The 18,908-nt window shown below is 41.8% G+C and overlaps 1 protein-coding gene and 1 long non-coding RNA gene across 2 annotated transcripts in view; one reads left to right on the forward strand and one right to left on the reverse strand.

Moving 5' to 3' along the window:
• pappa2 (pappalysin 2) overlaps positions 1-18,908 on the forward strand; it is a 139,704-nt gene that overhangs the window by 96,564 nt on the left and 24,232 nt on the right. The window contains exons 17-21 of the mRNA XM_067453476.1: positions 7,938-8,151; positions 10,120-10,288; positions 10,378-10,510; positions 12,461-12,570; positions 15,649-15,720. Coding sequence (XP_067309577.1) covers positions 7,938-8,151; positions 10,120-10,288; positions 10,378-10,510; positions 12,461-12,570; positions 15,649-15,720 — 698 coding nt within the window. The remainder of the gene's footprint in view (positions 1-7,937; positions 8,152-10,119; positions 10,289-10,377; positions 10,511-12,460; positions 12,571-15,648; positions 15,721-18,908) is intronic.
• The window catches only part of LOC137089910 (uncharacterized), a 66,359-nt gene that overhangs the window by 34,545 nt on the left and 12,906 nt on the right, over positions 1-18,908 (reverse strand). The window lies entirely within an intron of this gene.

Consider the following 18,908-nt stretch of genomic DNA (forward strand, 5'->3'; position numbering starts at 1 on the left):
GGTTTCTGTATATAGTTAAAAAAAAAAATTCTTTATGCTGCATGATGTTTTCTCATTTAGAGGCAAATAATGATGTAAATTTGTGCATGATACAGATAATGAAAAAACACAACAATTGTCAAAGTAAACCCCTATAAGTCATGTGTCCTGGATTTTTCTAGGGTTTTTTGACTAAAAGCTAAATATTTCGATTTTTTTGTTTGTTTGTTTGTGCTTATATGCATGCAGTATTCTCTTGTGTGTGTCAGTGTTGCTCTTGCACTCATTCAGGAACTTTGCATCGGTCTGGTTGTGGTTCCAGCCCTCTTTCCTGGCTGTGTAAATAGGAAAGTAATCCTGAGCTGCAGGAGAACCGCTCACAGGTGGAGATAGGAAACATGCAAGTAGGCGAGAACAAGAGTGTGTTTCATCCCATACTGAAGCCCCCAGAGAGCCCCGTAATTTCAGAAGGTGTACAGCACACTGCAAAAAATAAATAAAAAAATGCTCTTCTTCCTTAGTATTTTTGTCTTATTCTAGTCCAAACATCTAAAAAAATCTTAAAACAAGAAGTATTTACTAGACAAGCAAAAGTTATTGTCTTGTTTTAGGGAAAACATTTTTTTTGATAATTTAATAACAAGATTATTTTGCTTACCCCACAGGCAGATTTTTTTGTTGTGTGCTTATTTTAAGCAAAAACTCTCTTAATTTTGAGTATTTTTTCCCCAAACAAGACAATCATTTTTACTTGTCTAGTAAATGTTTCTTAATGTAAGAATTGGACCCACTTTATATTAGGTGACCTTAACTACTATGTACCAACTTTGTAATTAATCATTTAATACAATGCTTTATTGTGTACATACATGTCCCTAACTTTACCCTTAAACTGACCCACACCGCCACACCTGTCCCTAACTCTACCCTTAAACTGACCAACACCACAACACCTGACCCTAACTTTACCCTTAAACTGACCCACACCGCCACAACTGTCCCTAACTTTACCCTTAAACTGACCCACACCACCACACCTGACCCTAACTCTACCCTTAAACTGACCCCCACCACCACACCTGACCCTAACTTTACCCTTAAACTGACCCACACCACCACACCTGTCCCTAACTCTACCCTTAAACTGACCCACACCACCACACCTGACCCTAACTCTACCCTTAAACTGACCTACACCACCACACCTGTCCCTAACTCTACCCTTAAACTGACCCAGACCACCACACCTGTCCCTAACTTTACCCTTAAACTGACCCACACCACCACACCTGACCCTAACTCTACCCTTAAACTGACCCACACCACCACACCTGTCCCTAACTCTACCCTTAAACTGACCCACACCACCACACCTGTCCCTAACTCTACCCTTAAACTGACCCAGACCACCACAACTGACCCTAACTCTACCCTTAAACTGACCCACACCACCACACCTGTCCCTAACTCTACCCTTAAACTGACCCACACCACCACACCTGTCCCTAACTCTACCCTTAAACTGACCCAGACCACCACAACTGACCCTAACTCTACCCTTAAACTGACCCACACCACCACACCTGTCTCTAACTCTACCCTTAAACTGACCCACACCACCACACCTGACCCTAACTCTACCCTTAAACTGACCCACACCACCACACCTGTCCCTAACTCTACCCTTAAACGGACCCAGACCACCACACCTGTCCCTAACTTTACCCTTAAACTGACACACACCACCACACCTGACCCTAACTCTACCCTTAAACTGACCCACACCACCACACCTGTCCCTAACTCTACCCTTAAACTGACCCACACCACCACACCTGTCCCTAACTCTACCCTTAAACTGACCCAGACCACCACAACTGACCCTAACTCTACCCTTAAACTGACCCAGACCACCACACCTGACCCTAACTCTACCCTTAAACTGACCCAGACCACCACACCTGACCCTAACTCTACCCTTAAACTGACCCACACCACCACACCTGTCCCTAACTCTACCCTTAAACTGACCCAAACCACCACACCTGACCCTAACTCTACCCTTAAACTGACCCACACCACCACACCTGACCCTAACTCTACCCTTAAACTGACCCACACCACCACACCTGACCCTAACTTTACCCTTAAACTGACCCACACCACCACACCTGACCCTAACTTTACCCTTAAACTGACCCACACCACCACACCTGACCCTAACTCTACCCTTAAACTGACCCACACCACCACACCTGACCCTAATTCTACCCTTAAACTGACCCACACCACCACACCTGTCCCTAACTCTACCCTTAAACTGACCCACACCACCACACCTGACCCTAACTCTACCCTTAAACTGACCCACACCACCACACCTGACCCTAATTCTACCCTTAAACTGACCCACACCACCACACCTGTCCCTAACTCTACCCTTAAACTGACCCACACCACCACACCTGACCCTAACTCTACCCTTAAACTGACCCACACCACCACACCTGACCCTAATTCTACCCTTAAACTGACCCACACCACCACACCTGACCCTAACTCTACCCTTAAACTGACCCACACCACCACACCTGTCTCTAACTCTACCCTTAAACTGACCCAGACCACCACACCTGACCCTAACTCTACCCTTAAACTGACCCACACCACCACACCTGACCCTAACTCTACCCTTAAACTGACCCACACCATCACACCTGTCCCTAACTCTACCCTTAAACTGACCCACACCACCACACCTGACCCTAACTCTACCCTTAAACTGACCCACACCACCACACCTGTCCCTAACTCTACCCTTAAACTGACCCACACCACCACACCTGACCCTAACTCTACCCTTAAACTGACCCACACCACCACACCTGACCCTAACTCTACCCTTAAACTGACCCACACCACCACACCTGTCCCTAACTCTACCATTAAACTGACCCACACCACCACACCTGTCCCTAACTTTACCCTTAAACTGACCCACACCACCACACCTGACCCTAACTTTACCCTTAAACTGACCCACACCACCACACCTGACCCTAACTTTACCCTTAAACTGACCCACACCACCACACCTGACCCTAACTTTACCCTTAAACTGACCCACACCACCACACCTGTCCCTAACTTTACCCTTAAACTGACCCACACCACCACACCTGACCCTAACTTTACCCTTAAACTGACCCACACCACCACACCTGACCCTAACTTTACCCTTAAACTGACCCACACCACCACACCTGTCCCTAACTTTACCCTTAAACTGACCCACACCACCACACCTGACCCTAACTTTACCCTTAAACTGACCCACACCACCACACCTGACCCTAACTTTACCCTTAAACTGACCCACACCACCACACCTGACCCTAACTTTACCCTTAAACTGACCCACACCACCACACCTGACCCTAACTCTACCCTTAAACTGACCCACACCACCACACCTGACCCTAACTCTACCCTTAAACTGACCCACACCGCCACACCTGACCCTAACTCTACCCTTAAACTGACCCACACCGCCACACCTGACCCTAACTTTACCCTTAAACTGACCCACACTGCCACACCTGACCCTAAATCTACCCTTAAACTGACCCACACCACCACACCTGACCCTAACTTTACCCTTAAACTGACCCACACCGCCACACCTGTCCCTAACTCTACCCTTAAACTGACCCACACCGCCACACCTGACCCTAACTCTACCCTTAAACTGACCCACACCACCACACCTGACCCTAACTCTACCCTTAAACTGACCCACACCACCACACCTGACCCTAACTTTACCCTTAAACTGACCCACACCGCCACACCTGACCCTAACTCTACCCTTAAACTGACCCACACCACCACACCTGACCCCAACTTTACCCTTAAACTGACCCACACCGCCACACCTGACCCTAACTTTACCCTTAAACTGACCCACACCACCACACCTGTCCCTAACTCTACCCTTAAACTGACCCACACCGCCACACCTGACCCTAACTCTACCCTTAAACTGACCCACACCGCCACACCTGACCCTAACTCTACCCTTAAACTGACCCACACCGCCACACCTGACCCTAACTCTACCCTTAAACTGACCCACACCGCCACACCTGACCCTAACTTTACATTTTTTTTTTTTTTTTTTGCAATGCAGGGTGACCCCCTGGGAAGCAGGAGCCCTGTTGAAGGGATAGTTTACCCCAAAATGACAATTTTGTCATCATTAACTCATTCTTAAGTTTTTTCCAAACCTGTTTGAGTTTCTTTCTTTTGGTGAACACAAAAGAAGATATTTTGAAGAATATTTAACCAAGCAGATAGAGAAACCATTCACTACCATAGTATTTTCTTGTAGGATTGCTGGATAGCAAAAGTCCCTACACTCTGAATGAAGGTTAAATAAACCAGTATCAGAGTTGTTGTGCCTGCATTAAAACACAAAAAGCACTCACTCACTTCAAAACAAGAAAAATATCTCATGTCATTTTACTTATGTACTAAATGCATCTTGATTTAATAATATTTAGATATTTGGACTGGCAATAAGATAAAAATACTGAATAAGAAGAGCATTTTGTGCAGTGTAAAGCTTGGATTTGCCAGGACTTTTTTAATATAACTTTGATTATATTTGTCTGAAAGAAGAATGTCATACACACCTAGGATGACTTGAGGATGAGTAAATCATAGGCTAATTTTCATTTTAGTGAGAACTATCCCTTTAAAGAATCAGTCCAAATTATTTAATCATCAGAGAGCGTTGCAGTCTGTGGACATTGCATCACTAAGTAGTTGTGCTTAATGGTCTTGATGGCACAGTTCTTTTACTGTAGTGTGTACTGTGATGGCCTGTACTGCTCCTTTAAGAGTCCTTTTAAATATTTTCATGACTTGACATTAATTGGAGCACACAACAGTAATGCAGTGATTTATGTACTTAGTGAGAGCCTTTTTTCGGGAATAGCGCAAGCGGGAACTTTTCATGTATGTTGAAGCCATTTTTGGTATTGCTAAATTTAATCATGTCTACAAAGTAAGTAGACACCTTAAAAACTTTGCAAAGGAATCATTATATTTTATTGACCAATAAAATTGCTTTAGAACTTTAACTTTCAGATCTAATTAGATATGTTACTATAATAGTACAATGAGAGAGCCCTATATCACATGGGCCTTAGGCGCCATGTGCACACAAGGCATTTTTATTTCAATTTAGTGCAATACTTTTGTTCTGAGTTAATAGAAGCAGAATGCTTTAAAAAATGACTGGAAAAAAAAAAAGTATACCTACACAAATGCATAATTCCAAACTCAGTCATTGTGACACACAGTTGTTTTGTCCTATTTATTAATTTATTATGCACTATAATGCATTTAATTCATAAACTTACTATTACACCAATCCCCGGTTTGAGCTTGAGCTAATATATCTAATATATCTAAGTTTACGCTTTTTTAACTGAAAGCAAGTTGCACTGATATATCTTAAAATATGCCAGTGCCTTTTTTTTTACTTTTAAGTTTACGCATTGAGCAGACACTTTTATTCTAAGTTATTTACAACTGATTACAGGAAGCGATTCATCATGAAAAGGAAAGAAACGCAAAAAGTGTCTTAAATACAAAGTTTTGGACATTACTGAGTCGCATAAGCTAGAAAATGGAGGGAATAAAGAAAAAAAAGAGCAACAAAAAGTTATATAACATATTGAGTATAAATACACAACGTGAACATGCAATCAACTGAACAGCAATAACAAATGAGCAAATAAAGCAGTAACAAATTAAAGATTAGTTATATACACATACATACATACATACTAGATGCACATAAGATCATAACTGCAGCATGGGACTCATGATCTGTCCCACAAGACTGGAAGGATGCACAACTGATTACCCTTTCAAAAAAGGCGACAGACGTGTATGTGGGAACTATCGAGGCGTCGCACTTCTTTCTATCCCAGGAAAAGTATTTGCCAGAATTCTCCTCAACAGACTAGCGACCCATGCCGAAAAAATCCTCCCTGAGTCCCAATGCGGCTTTCGACCAGGTAGAGGAACGTTAGACATGATCTTCTCCCTAAAACAGTTACAGGTAAAGTGCATTGAGCAGAACAGGCCTCTCTTCATGGTATTTGTGGACTTTACTAAAGCCTTTACAGTGCATAGAGAAACATTACGGAAGATCCTGCGTAAAATTGGTTGCCGTGCCCTGTTCACTGACCTGATCGCCTCCCTCCATAATGGCATGAAGGCTTCGGTGAGCATGAAGGGGGAACTATCGGACAATTTCGATGTACTAAATGGAGTGAAACAAGGTTGTGTCCTAGCGCCAACTCTGTTTTCCCTCTTCCTTGCCACAGTCCTAGATAGTGCCTTTGTAGATTGTGATAAAGGTGTGATGATACAGACAAGGCCAGGAGCTGACCTCTTCAACGTCAATCAGTTCAAATCTTTAAGTAGAACTAAACCTCTCCTTGTCCGCCGACGACATTGCCTTTGTTGCCCACTCGCATCAGGATATACAGGAAATGATCACTCGTTTTGCCACAGCGGCAACAACCTATGGACTCAAGATAAATATAAAGAGTTGTTCCAGCCACCCTCAGGCACCTTCGAAAGTAGCCAAAACATCCAGAACATCCAGATTGGAGGCGAAAATCTAGCCACAGTCAAAGAGTTCAAATACCTCAGCGCAATAGTCACCTACAATAACAAACTAGATGCCGAATTATATCTACGCAAATCTAAAGCTTCGCAGGCATTCGGCCGACTAAAAGAAAGAGTCTGGTCCAACAAAGACCTCACCATAAATACAAAATGTGCTGTGTATTGTGCAATTGTTCTCCCAGCTCTTCTATACGGAGCAGAATCTTGGACAGTTTATATGTCCCAAGCACACAACCTAAACACCTTCATGATGAGACACCCGAGAGAAATTTTAGGCATTAAATGGTGGCACCATATATCCAACAAAGAGTTATTAGACAAAACCAACACACTTAGTATGTACGAAACTTTAATACAGCGAAATCTGAGATGGGCTGGCCATCTAAGCAGACTGGACAATAATCGACTACCAAAGCAGACTGATTATCTATCTATCTATCTATCTATCTATCTATCTATCTATCTATCTATCTATCTATCTATCTATCTATCTATCTATCTATCTATCTATCTATCTATCTATCTATCTATCTATCTATCTATCTATCTATCTATCTATCTATCTATCTATCTATCTATCTATCTATCTATCTATCTATCTATCTATCTATCTATCTATCTATCTATCTATCTATCTATCTATCTATCTATCTATCTATCTATCTATCTATCTATCTATCTATCTATCTATCTATCTATCTATCTATCTATCTATCTATCTATCTATCTATCTATCTATCTATCTATCTATCTATCTATCTATCTATCTATCTATCTATCTATCTATCTATCTATCTATCTATCTATCTATCTATCTATCTATCTATCCTCCAAAAGACTTGACTGTGACTTTCCCCCCCGCATAATAGATATCATTCCAAAATATTTAATCTAGAAAGTGTTAACAACTGTACAAAGTCTCATGCCATTTGGACAAAGAAATTATACATTTTTTTTACCAAAAGTAATTTGGGGACAAAAAGACCCAGACGACCCTCAGAGGGTTAAACTTCAATAAAGGAATGATTAATAAAAAAACTGTTTTTATTTGTCCGCTAAAGTCATTGTTTGGACTCACACAATCCATGTGGTGCAACAGAATGCAGAAGCATACTAAAAACATTGTTATTATGTATTTATTTCATGAAAACAATTATTAAGCGGTGTACTCTGAGAAATAATAGAAGTGAACTACTGATGGAGTGAATGGTCCATTTAATGCAGTTTTCTTATCAGTATCTGTTTTTCAGGTGAAAGTGACACTTTGGTTTGTCTTGAGGATGGACTATGGTCATACCCAGAGGCTTACTGCAAGATTGAGTGTCCATATCCTCCTTCCATACCCAATGCCACGCTACTTGTCCCTCAGTGCCGTGAAGGCAGGCACGATGTGGGCACGGTGTGCCGCTACAAATGCAACCCGGGCTATTACATCACTGGCACTCTCAACAAAAAGCCGAGAAAGTGAGTTGCAACCTGTATATACTTTGAACTAATTTCTAGGCATAGGTTACTGTGTTGATCTGTTACCAGCGTCTAGATAGCTCACATGGTTTTAATAAGATCGAAATCTCACTCCATGTGTTTCCAAATATCTTTCAGCGATGGAGTCAGCAGTGCACTTTGATGAATGGTCTGATGGCGTGTTGTTTTGGTTTTCCTTCCAATCAAGCTATAGCATATTTTAGCACATCTGAGGGGACTAATGTTTGCACCTGCCTCGTCTTTATGAGTTATTAAAATGGCTGGTAAAATTCCTCAGTGTCTTTTAACTGCTTTTAATTGGGCATTAATACCAGAAGCGATAGCCAACGTGTCTCATAAAGCCATTTAAATGATCCTGTCTATTAAGACCATTGGCATGTTTGATCTAAAAGGCATTTCATTATGAAGGCTCAGAAACTGGTTTATGACAGTCTAAAGAGAGGTGTTATGCTATTATCAGGGTAGTTTTAGCCTGTGCTTCCGTATGATCTTTCCCAATGAACACTACACCCCAATTTATTTCTTTAGGATTTATTGGCTATTTAGTCATACCAGATGGTTTGTCACATGGGTTAGATGTGAATAAATGGCTGGAGGGGAATGTCATTCAAGAAACAGGAACTGCTGTATTTATGTCGTGCGAAAAATCAGACCAGAAGCTGATAGAGAATGATTTCCACAGTATGCTTAAACATTTTATTGGCTCTTGGTCTATCAACTTGGGCTCAAAAAACTAGAGAGCAAACTTTGTGTATACACAAAATTAAATATTTCCATTTGTAAAACAAAAACAAACCAAAAATATGACTATGTATGTTTTAATTAGTCTACCGAAACTATTACTGTAATATGACAGTTTGGATTATTTTAAAAGCCATGATTTTTAACCAATATTTGTGATTTAATTATAGAATTGTTTGCTTGGCATCACAGATTGTTAAGATATGATAGGGTGCTCTGTTATGAAGACTGGTGGCCATGTACAATGTAATTTAAAACTTTCTTTTATTTTTATTCAGGGTGCATAAAATAGGTCAAAAGGTAACCAATATATAAGATGTTTGGATTAAAATATCCAACGGCCTCTAGAACAGTGTTATATATTGCGTTGACTTGTGTACTTGCATTTACCTAAATGTTTCCAAGAATGTTTAAATCCAGAGGAATATTAACCAGGACACAGACCACATCCCCGTGTTACTCTCCGGTGTTATTGTGTATTTACCATAGAAACACCAAAGCCACTTTAATATCTGCTATGTTGTATTAGAAAGGTGATCAACCGGATCATTGATTGACAGAAGCTAATGATTGTTCTTCAGCTCAACTCAGTCTAATTGTTTAAATCTGTTGTTCAACAGATTGTTGTTCAACATTCACTCCTGCGCCTCGTTCCGCTCCCACGGCTTTCAGCCGCGCCCTGCTTCATACTACAGTAACATTAATAAATCTTTAACACATTAGCTCATCCAGGAATATGATCTCTTTTCCATTGGCTGTAGAGGTGAAGACAACAACTGCCTTGATTCTGTGAAATAAAGGTGTCATCGAGCTGCGCCTTTGTTTCGAATGTGCGAACTTTAACGGCAAAAACTACATATTGTGCCTTTAAATTATTTTATTGCAAAACATCAAATAATGCAGTTGTTTTTAACTTTCTGTTCAAGTTTTCCACAAAAGTACAACACATTACAACATCGATAACAAAAATAAATGTTTCTTGAGCATGAAATTAACATACTAGAATGATTTGAGAAAGATCATGTGACACTGAAGACTAAATGAAGATATTAATGGCTGCTGGAAATTCAGTTTTGCCATCACAGGAATAAAAAAGAGACTTCAAGTGTGTGTGTGTGTGTGTGTGTGTGTGTGTGTGTGTGTGTGTGTGTGTGTGTGTATGTGAGTGACTGTTTTATCCCTCCTTCATGCTAATGTTTTTCTCAGGAAGTTTCTGAGATTGGAGTGTTTGGAGGGCGGCACATGGCAAGAGGGCAGCTGTTCACCTGTCACATGCCCTTCTCTTCCGCCGATGTTTGAGGGCATGTACACCTGCACCAACTATTTGGACTTCGATAGTATCTGCACCCTGCAATGTCCCGATCCAGCAGAAAGGGTATTGTAGCACTTTGTAGGCCAACTTTATCTATTTTTTGCCAAAACTTTACAGTCATTAAACACTCATATATATGTCTGTCCTCGTAGTCCAGCATTCGATGCACCAAAGATGGCAGATGGACTGAGGACTTCACTATGTGCAAGAAGATAGAAGGAACATGCCAGGCTCCTCTTGACATTAACCTGGTCGAATACATCTGTGAGGAGGGCTTTGACGTGGGTAAGGATTTAAACTGGCAAGAAAGTGTGCTCACTCGCCAGTTTGGTTATCAGATCAAAGTTACCCTTTTAAAATATGGAAATGACCAGTCAGCTGATTTATATGAAAATCTGGCTCGCAGTCTCCGCTCTAATTCATCTCAAAGGTGTTTTATCGGGTTGAGGACAGGACTCTGGGCAGGCCAGTCAAGTTCCTCCACACTAAACTCCTCATCCATGTCTTTTTGGACCGACGCTTTGTGCACTGGAGCGCAGTCATGCTGGGACAGGAAGGGGCCGTCCCCAAACTTTTCCCACAAAGTTGGGAGCATTACATTGTCCAAAAATGTCTTGGTATGCTGAAGCATTAAGAGTTCCTTTCATTGGAACTAAGGGGCCAAGCCCAACCCCTGAAAAACACCCATGACACCACAATCCCCCCTCCACCAAACTTTACACCTGGCACAATGCAGTCAGGCAAGTCCCGTTTTCCCGGCAACCGCCAAACCCAGACTCGTCCATGAGATTGTCAGACTGAAGCGTGATTGGTCGCTCAGAGAGCACATCTCACTGCTCTAGAGTCCAGTGGCGGCTGCATTACTCTAGGGCTGCACGATATATCGCATTTTACATGAAAACATGCTTATCATGATTTGGCTTATCGTGATTATCAAATCGCAAAGGCTGCGATGATCTTTTATGAGCAGTTTGTCAGTGTAGTTTTTCCATTTAAAAGCACTGCAAGTTTGAGTTGCTTATAACATGCATTTTGAAAAAGCAACACGTGTCAAAATCGTTCCAAACATGAGAAGCAGTCATGTTTAATCAAAGCATTTTAAAATGTTTATGGAGCTTACCGATGTTCATAGCTATAGCGATTTCCGTGAATGACGTGAGTTATTGTACTTCTGCTGTGTTTACTAGGAGTTCCCTGCGCGAGAGCGCCCTCTGGCTTGCGGAGCAGCATTTCATACTGATCACAGCCATGCTGCACTGAGAAGCTGCGCATGCAATTATCGAAGCCTCTGCCAAATCACGTGCAATTTTATTGTGATTTATCATGCAGCCCTACTTTAGTCCAGTGCATCCCACGCTTTGCATTGCTCTTGGTGATGTAAGGCTTGGATGAGCTGCTCGGCCATGGAAACCCATTCCATGAAGCTCTCTCCGCTGTTCTTGAGCTCATCTGAAGGCCACAGGAGTTTCACTGCAAAACATGCTCTTCTTACTTAGTAATTTTGTCTTGTTTCTAGCCTAAATATCTATTAAATGAATCTTGATTTAAGAATTTTTAGATATTTGGACTAGAAACAAGAAAAAAAAATTTTTTTGCAGCGTTGGAGGTCTGTAGCTGTTGACTCTGCAGAAAGTTGGTGACTTCTGCGCACACTGTGACCCTCAGCATGTGCTGACCCCACTCTACGATTCTAGATGACCTAACACTTTGTGGCGGAGTTGCTGTTGTTCCCAATCAGCCCACACAACAGCTGAGATGGAATATTTAGTAGTGAGGAAATGTCAGGAATGGACTTATTGCACAGGTGTCAGCCTATCACGGCCCCACGCTTGAGTTCACTGAGCTCCTGAGAGCGACCCATTCTTTCACTAATGTGTGTAGAAGCGTCTGCAGGCCTAGAGCTTGATTTATACACCTGTGGCCATTAAGTGACTGAACACCTGAACTCAGGGATTTGGAGGGGCAGCCCAATACTTTTGGTAATATAGCGTATATTGGTTTTATTTGGTTATATTTTTAGCTCGCTACATTTATCCTTTTTAATATGTGGTCTAGACATACCTGGGCTGCTAGACCACAGCCAGTTGCATGCAGTAGGATACTTCTGAGTGCCAACCTGCCAAGCTGTTCAACTATGGATGACTAGTCCTGAGCTTGGCTATTCATGTGCTCACATGAATAAATTCAACAGATGCAAATTATAGTTAAAGCAAAGCTCGCTTTGTGTCATGACAGGTGCAGTCTGTTACCCAACATGCATTGTGGCCTTGAGTGACCCTGTGGTGTTAGCCAATGGCTCAAGCGCTGATACAGTTGAGCATTGGATGCTGCCCAGCAAGGTTCAGGTGAGGTTTGCCACAATGTTATTTGATATCATTGACTGTTCTTGTGCTTTAACCAAACTCCAATTTCAAATGCACTCTTCATGAAAGTATCTCACACTACTAAGGTATTAGAAATACATTGGGTATCATGAACTAACAATCAAGAATACTTTACAGCATATATGAATTATAATTTAATGTTAATTTTATTTTGGTACATCATATCAAAAGTTATCTACTATATGAACATGAATTAGGAATTAACAGTAGTACAATCATGCATTTTAAAGATTTTTATAACACAGTTAGTTCAAGTCCTTGATTCTGATTTTTCACGATAAAACATGGCTATGATCACTTCACCCAACGGTTCGGTGTAGCAACGTTAACATATGTTTGTTCTCATTGATATTGTTCATTAAAGCTTACTGTATTATGTAGAGTAAAAAAGAGAGATAGAGTGAGCAACTGTATTACTTGCAGATATGGCATTTTCCTTCAGGTCAGTCCTATGTTCTTTATAAAAGCACCAAGTGCAAATAGTGTGTCTTGCTGGCTAGTGCTATTCGCACTTGCTCCGCCTAACAATGCCTGGTTGGGAAAAACTATATAAAAAACAACAACAACAAAAAAAAAACGTTTATGGTACAACATCTTCAGTGGTGTAATTATTTTCAGACAGACAAACAGACAGACAGACAGACAGACGATCAGACAGACAGACAATCAGACAGTCAGACAGACAAACAGACAGACAGACAGACAGACAGACAGACAGACAATCAGACAGTCAGACAGTCAGACAGTCAGACAGACAGACAGACAGACAGACAGTCAGACAAACAGTCAGACAAACAGTCAGACAAACAGTCAGACAGACAGCCAATCAGACAGTCAGACAGACAGACAGTCAGACAGACAGACAGACAGTCAGACAGTCAGACAGTCAGACAGACAGACAGACAGACAGCCAATCAGACAGTCAGACAGTCAGACAGCCAATCAGACAGTCAGACAATCAGACAGTCAGACAGACAGACAGACATACATACATACAGACAGACAGACAGATAGTCAGACAGACAGACAGTCAGACAGATAGTCAGACAGACAGACAAACAGTCAGACAGCCAATCAGACAGTCAGACAGACAGACAGACAGTCAGACAGACAGACAGACAGACAGACAGACAGAAAGTCAGACAGACAGTCAGACAGACATACAGACAGATAGTCAGACATACAGACAGACAGTCAGACAGACAGACAGACAATCAGAAAGACAGACATACAATCAGACAGACAGACAGATAGTCAGACAGACAGACAGACAGATAGTCAGACAGACAGTCAGACAGACAGACAGACAGTCAGACATACAGACAGACAGTCAGACAGACAGACAATCAGACAATCAGACAGTCAGACACACAGTCAGACAAACAGACAATTAGACAGTCAGACAGACAGACAGACATACATACATACAGACAGACAGATAGTCAGACAGACAGACAGACAGTCAGACAGATAGTCAGACAGACAGACAAACAGTCAGACAGACAGTCAGTCAGACAGACAGACAGACAGTCAGACAGACAGACAGACAGAAAGTCAGACAGACAGTCAGACAGTCAGACAGACAGACATACAGACAGACAGACAGATAGTCAGACATACAGACAGACAGTCAGACAGTCAGACAGACAGACAATCAGAAAGACAGACATACAATCAGACAGACAGACAGACAGACAGATAGTCAGACAGACAGACAGACAGATAGTCAGACAGACAGATAGATAGTCAGACAGACAGACAGACAGACAGACAGACAGACAGACAGACAGACAGACAGACATACAATCAGACAGACAGACAATCAGACAGTCAGACACACAGTCAGACAAACAGACAGTCAGACAGACAGACAGACATACATACATACAGACAGACAGATAGTCAGACAGACAGACAGACAGTCAGACAGACAGACAATCAGACAGACAGACAATCAGACAGTCAGACAAACAGTCAGACAAACAGACAGTCAGACAGACAAACAGAAAGACAGACAATCAGACAGACAGACAGACAGACAGACAGACAGACAGTCAGACAGACAGACAGACAGACAGACAGTCAGACAGTCAGACAGTCAGACAACACGCAAAGGGTTTTTGCAAGTAGCCTTATATGTGCAGTCAAGTCTGACCTTCAGAAATGTCCCTTTCAGTGCTTTTCTAATATTCACATGAAATGTGTTCTTCCCCCTGTTCCACACATCATGACATGAGGTGTGTTGGATGCGTTTCAAATGTAAAAATGCTCACTTTTCTAATATTTGTCTGGGGCTCCAAAAGGTAGAGGAGCTGCATGACCGAATACTTTGGAAGCATGATTTGATTTGTATTATTGGTACATCAGATTGATAAGTTACATTGAGTTCCCCTGTTTCTTGCTCCAAAAAAGGTTCGACTCACCTTACTGTTGAAATCTCTCTGCGCAAACGTTGATAATGTCTCTCACAGTCATATCAGCTCGTGTGAGTAATGACTGCGATGAGATGTTTTTAAAATGCCACACTTCAAGCGTGACGCCTCTGTCTGACTCCCATTGTTTATAAAGATTCATCAGCTCCCCTAAGAACAGCCTGCTTTCCAGGAATGTTGTCCAAAGTATTGCTGATTGGGTAAGAATGATGGAGGAAAGGTCACAGTAGGAGGGAGATGGATAAGAGATAAGCAAGTCTCTTTCCAGGAATTCTGCTGTAGAAACAGTCAGGTCAGCTTTCCAAATTCGGAGAAAATGTCAAATCAGTGAAATATTCGTTCAAATTGAGCGGACAGGAGGGAAAGTGCAACTGGTTTTATATGTCATAGATATTAGATATTAATGTGCAATATTATTTTTAGGCACCAAGACTGATCTTTGTCTTTTAAAATTAAAGTTAGATATTATTAAATTTCTGGAGAAGTCAAAACACCATCTCGAATAAGTTGGTGCATTTTTGGTTTAAGAAGGTCATCGCAACAATGCAGTGTTAACTCTGTCCTTCCTCTTCCCTCTCTTTCTCTTCTATGTCTCTTCCCTTGAAAGAGTATTGTCTGTACTGGGATGTTAAAGTGGCATCCGAATCCGGCACAGATCCACTGCATTCAGTCCTGTGAGGTGAGTGCCAGCTATACATCGTGAAGCGTTTCTGGTCAGAGATGTACATCTACAGTCAAAAGAGTCTCTGAGAAATAATGCGATTTTGTGCAAAATCTACATTATTCTAGATGCTTTCTAGATGCTAAATGATTCTTCACCCTCATATTACAAAACCATATGCTTTTTGTTAGGAGAACACAAACGGAGGGTTTTAACAGATGTTTAAGCTCTTTTTCATATATCAACAGTATATAGTGACCAAATAGCTTTAAAAAGGATAGAAGTACCATAAGAGTAGGCCATATGACTTGAGAACTGTGTCTTTCTGTGATTATCGTTTGACGTATAGAAGTGAAAATAGTGTTGAAAACTGTTCTAATTCTTGATGTTAGCTCTGTTAGTGATGTCAAAAAAACAAACAACAAATATTTGAAAGTGTCAAGAAGTGTTTAGTATGCCATTTGAATTAATGAAGTGCGAGACTTGGATACATTTTTAAATAACATTTTACAAATCAAAGCGGACGTAACGTTTCTTCAGGTGGCCATTTTTTAATGTGTGCATAATCTTCGGTGGACAGAGACGCTGACCGCTTTTAGGGATTTTATTCACACAAATCAATCGTTTGGCCTCTGAACACTTGGACTATTTGTACTTTTGAATAAATTGTGCCTGCAGTCGCATCTGCCTGTTATATCCTGAGTTTTATATCATAATACACAAAAGAGTCGGTTTGGAGATGGGGTTGGGTTACATGTTCAAACGTGTCTAAATTGCTCAACATTTCTTTTTTATATAAATGTAAATAAAATGGCAGGCTGATTAAATTGAGAATCACACTCCAACATAACAGCAAAATCATAACCCAGTATATAATCATCATGATAATAACACTTATGCTCAACAAGTCTGTGTATGATGCCAAAGGTTTCTCGCTGAAATCAATAAAGCACTGTCAAAAACTGACACCAAAGAATCCTAACCAAGCCTCAATACAGTATGGCCAAATTCCCTCTCATGTGGCACAGATCAGATATGACATGTGAACGCATATATCCTCAGATTGGATTCAGGCCTCACTCATATGTGGTAACAAATCCGACACGATTCAGACACATGCATTTGCGTCTGCCATGTAAGAGGTCAAATATTCCCCTGTAAATGACGTACGTCGTACATCATTAAAAAAGGGACGGAGGCGAATTATGTCAACTTAGGTGGACACAAACTGCGATCAAGGGAAGAGCAGTTCACCTCTGTCCCCTTTTTTTATCCACCTTATAAGAGCAATGTTTTACTGACCTTTAAAGATTGAATAAGCAAAACATTAAATTATCATTTCGTATGCATCCATTGCATTTCACACCATTTTACTTCCTTTTCCGGGTCAGAACGTCTTGGGCTGTCGCTGGTTTATAGTGTAAATGCAATTATTGGATACGGGTCGCTTTTAAAAGATGATGCAAGCAGGTCGTCAAAAAAATCAGATAGTCACCAAAACGGAATTCTGCATTAAAGGGATAGTTCACCCAAAAATGTAAATTCTGTCATTAATTCCTCTCCCTCATGTCGTTCGACACCCATAAGACCTCCGCTCATCTTCACACACAGATGAAGATATTAGTGTTGAAATCCGATGGCTCAGAAAGGCCTTCATTGACACCAATGTCATTTCCTCTCTCAAGACCCATAAAGGCACTAAAGACGTCGTTACAAAGCCCATCTCACTACAGCGGCTCTACAATCATTGATGAAGAGACTAGAATAGTTTTTGGGCGTAAAAAAAACCCTAAATAATGACTTATACAGTGATGGCCGATTTCCTTTTTGGGTGAACTAACCCTGTAAGTCCTGCAGTGTAAACGCAGCCTAAGTGATGAGTTAGGCGTAAGAACATACAGGTGCGCATACATGTTTTATAAATGATGCCCTGGAGAGGAAAGACTACCCCAGATAACCACCCGCAGAGCACCGAGGTGAACCAAGGAGCACCATAATCAGGGATGAATGATGACGCTGTTGATGCTTTTAGTTTGAGTTTCCACTTAGTGTGTCATGGAGGTCCAATGCACTGTTTTGCTCCTTACTATCTCTGTAGTCATAACGTCAATTAATGGGAATTGAGAAATCAACTTTCCCTTGAGCTTTTGATATATAAAAGGTCATGGTAATATAAGAATATCATGTAAGTTTCAGAGCTGAAATCTTCCTTGTTAGTCAAAGAGAAGCTTTTAAAGACACTAGCCCCAGAAAACAATCGTGTTCGCATCTTGACATCATCTATTGCGAGAAACAGCCTCTACAGCATCTAATTCAGTAGCCCCGCCCACCAACTTAGCTTATTCAGTAGCCCCGCCCACGGACTCATCTAATTCACTAGCCGCGCCCTCCAACTCGTCTAATTCAGTAGCCCCACCTACCGACTCGTCTACTTCAGTAGCCCCGCCCACGGACTCATCTAATTCACTAGCCACGCCCACGGACTCATCTAATTCAGTAGCCCCGCCCACCGACTCGTCTAATTCAGTAGCTCCACCCACCGACTCGTCTACTTCAGTAGCCCCGCCCACGGACTCATCTAATTCAGTAGCCCCGCCCACGGACTCATGTAATTCACTAGCCGCGCCCACCAACTCGTCTAATTCAGTAGCCCCACCCACCGACTCGTCTACTTCAGTAGCCCCGCCCACGGACTCATCTAATTCACTAGCCACGCCTACCAACTCGTCTAATTCAGTAGCCCCACCCACCGACTCGTCTACTTCAGTAGCCCCGCCCACGGACTCATCTAAATCACTAGCCGCGCCCACCAACTCATCTAATTCAGTAGCCCCACCCATCGACTCATCTAATTCAGTAGCCCCGCCCACGGACTCATCTAATTCACTAGCCACGCCAACCAACTCGTCTAATTCAGTAGCCCCGCCCACCGACTCGTCTAATTCAGTAGCCCCACCCATCGACTCGTCTAATTCAGTAGCCCCACCCATCGACTCGTCTAATTCAGTAGTCCAGGTCGAGCTGGATTTGTAGATATATTGAGATTAAAACACAATGCTGTGCTTCTATATTGGATACGACAGGAATGGGGCACCACACTTATGTAAGTAAAATGTGTTTTTTTTTACACTCACCTAAAGGATTATTAGGAGCACCTGTTCAATTTCTCATTAATGCAATTATCTAATCAACCAATCACATGGCAG

The sequence above is a fragment of the Pseudorasbora parva genome, chromosome 9 (assembly GCF_024679245.1).
Source record: "Pseudorasbora parva isolate DD20220531a chromosome 9, ASM2467924v1, whole genome shotgun sequence".
NCBI lineage: Eukaryota > Metazoa > Chordata > Actinopteri > Cypriniformes > Gobionidae > Pseudorasbora > Pseudorasbora parva.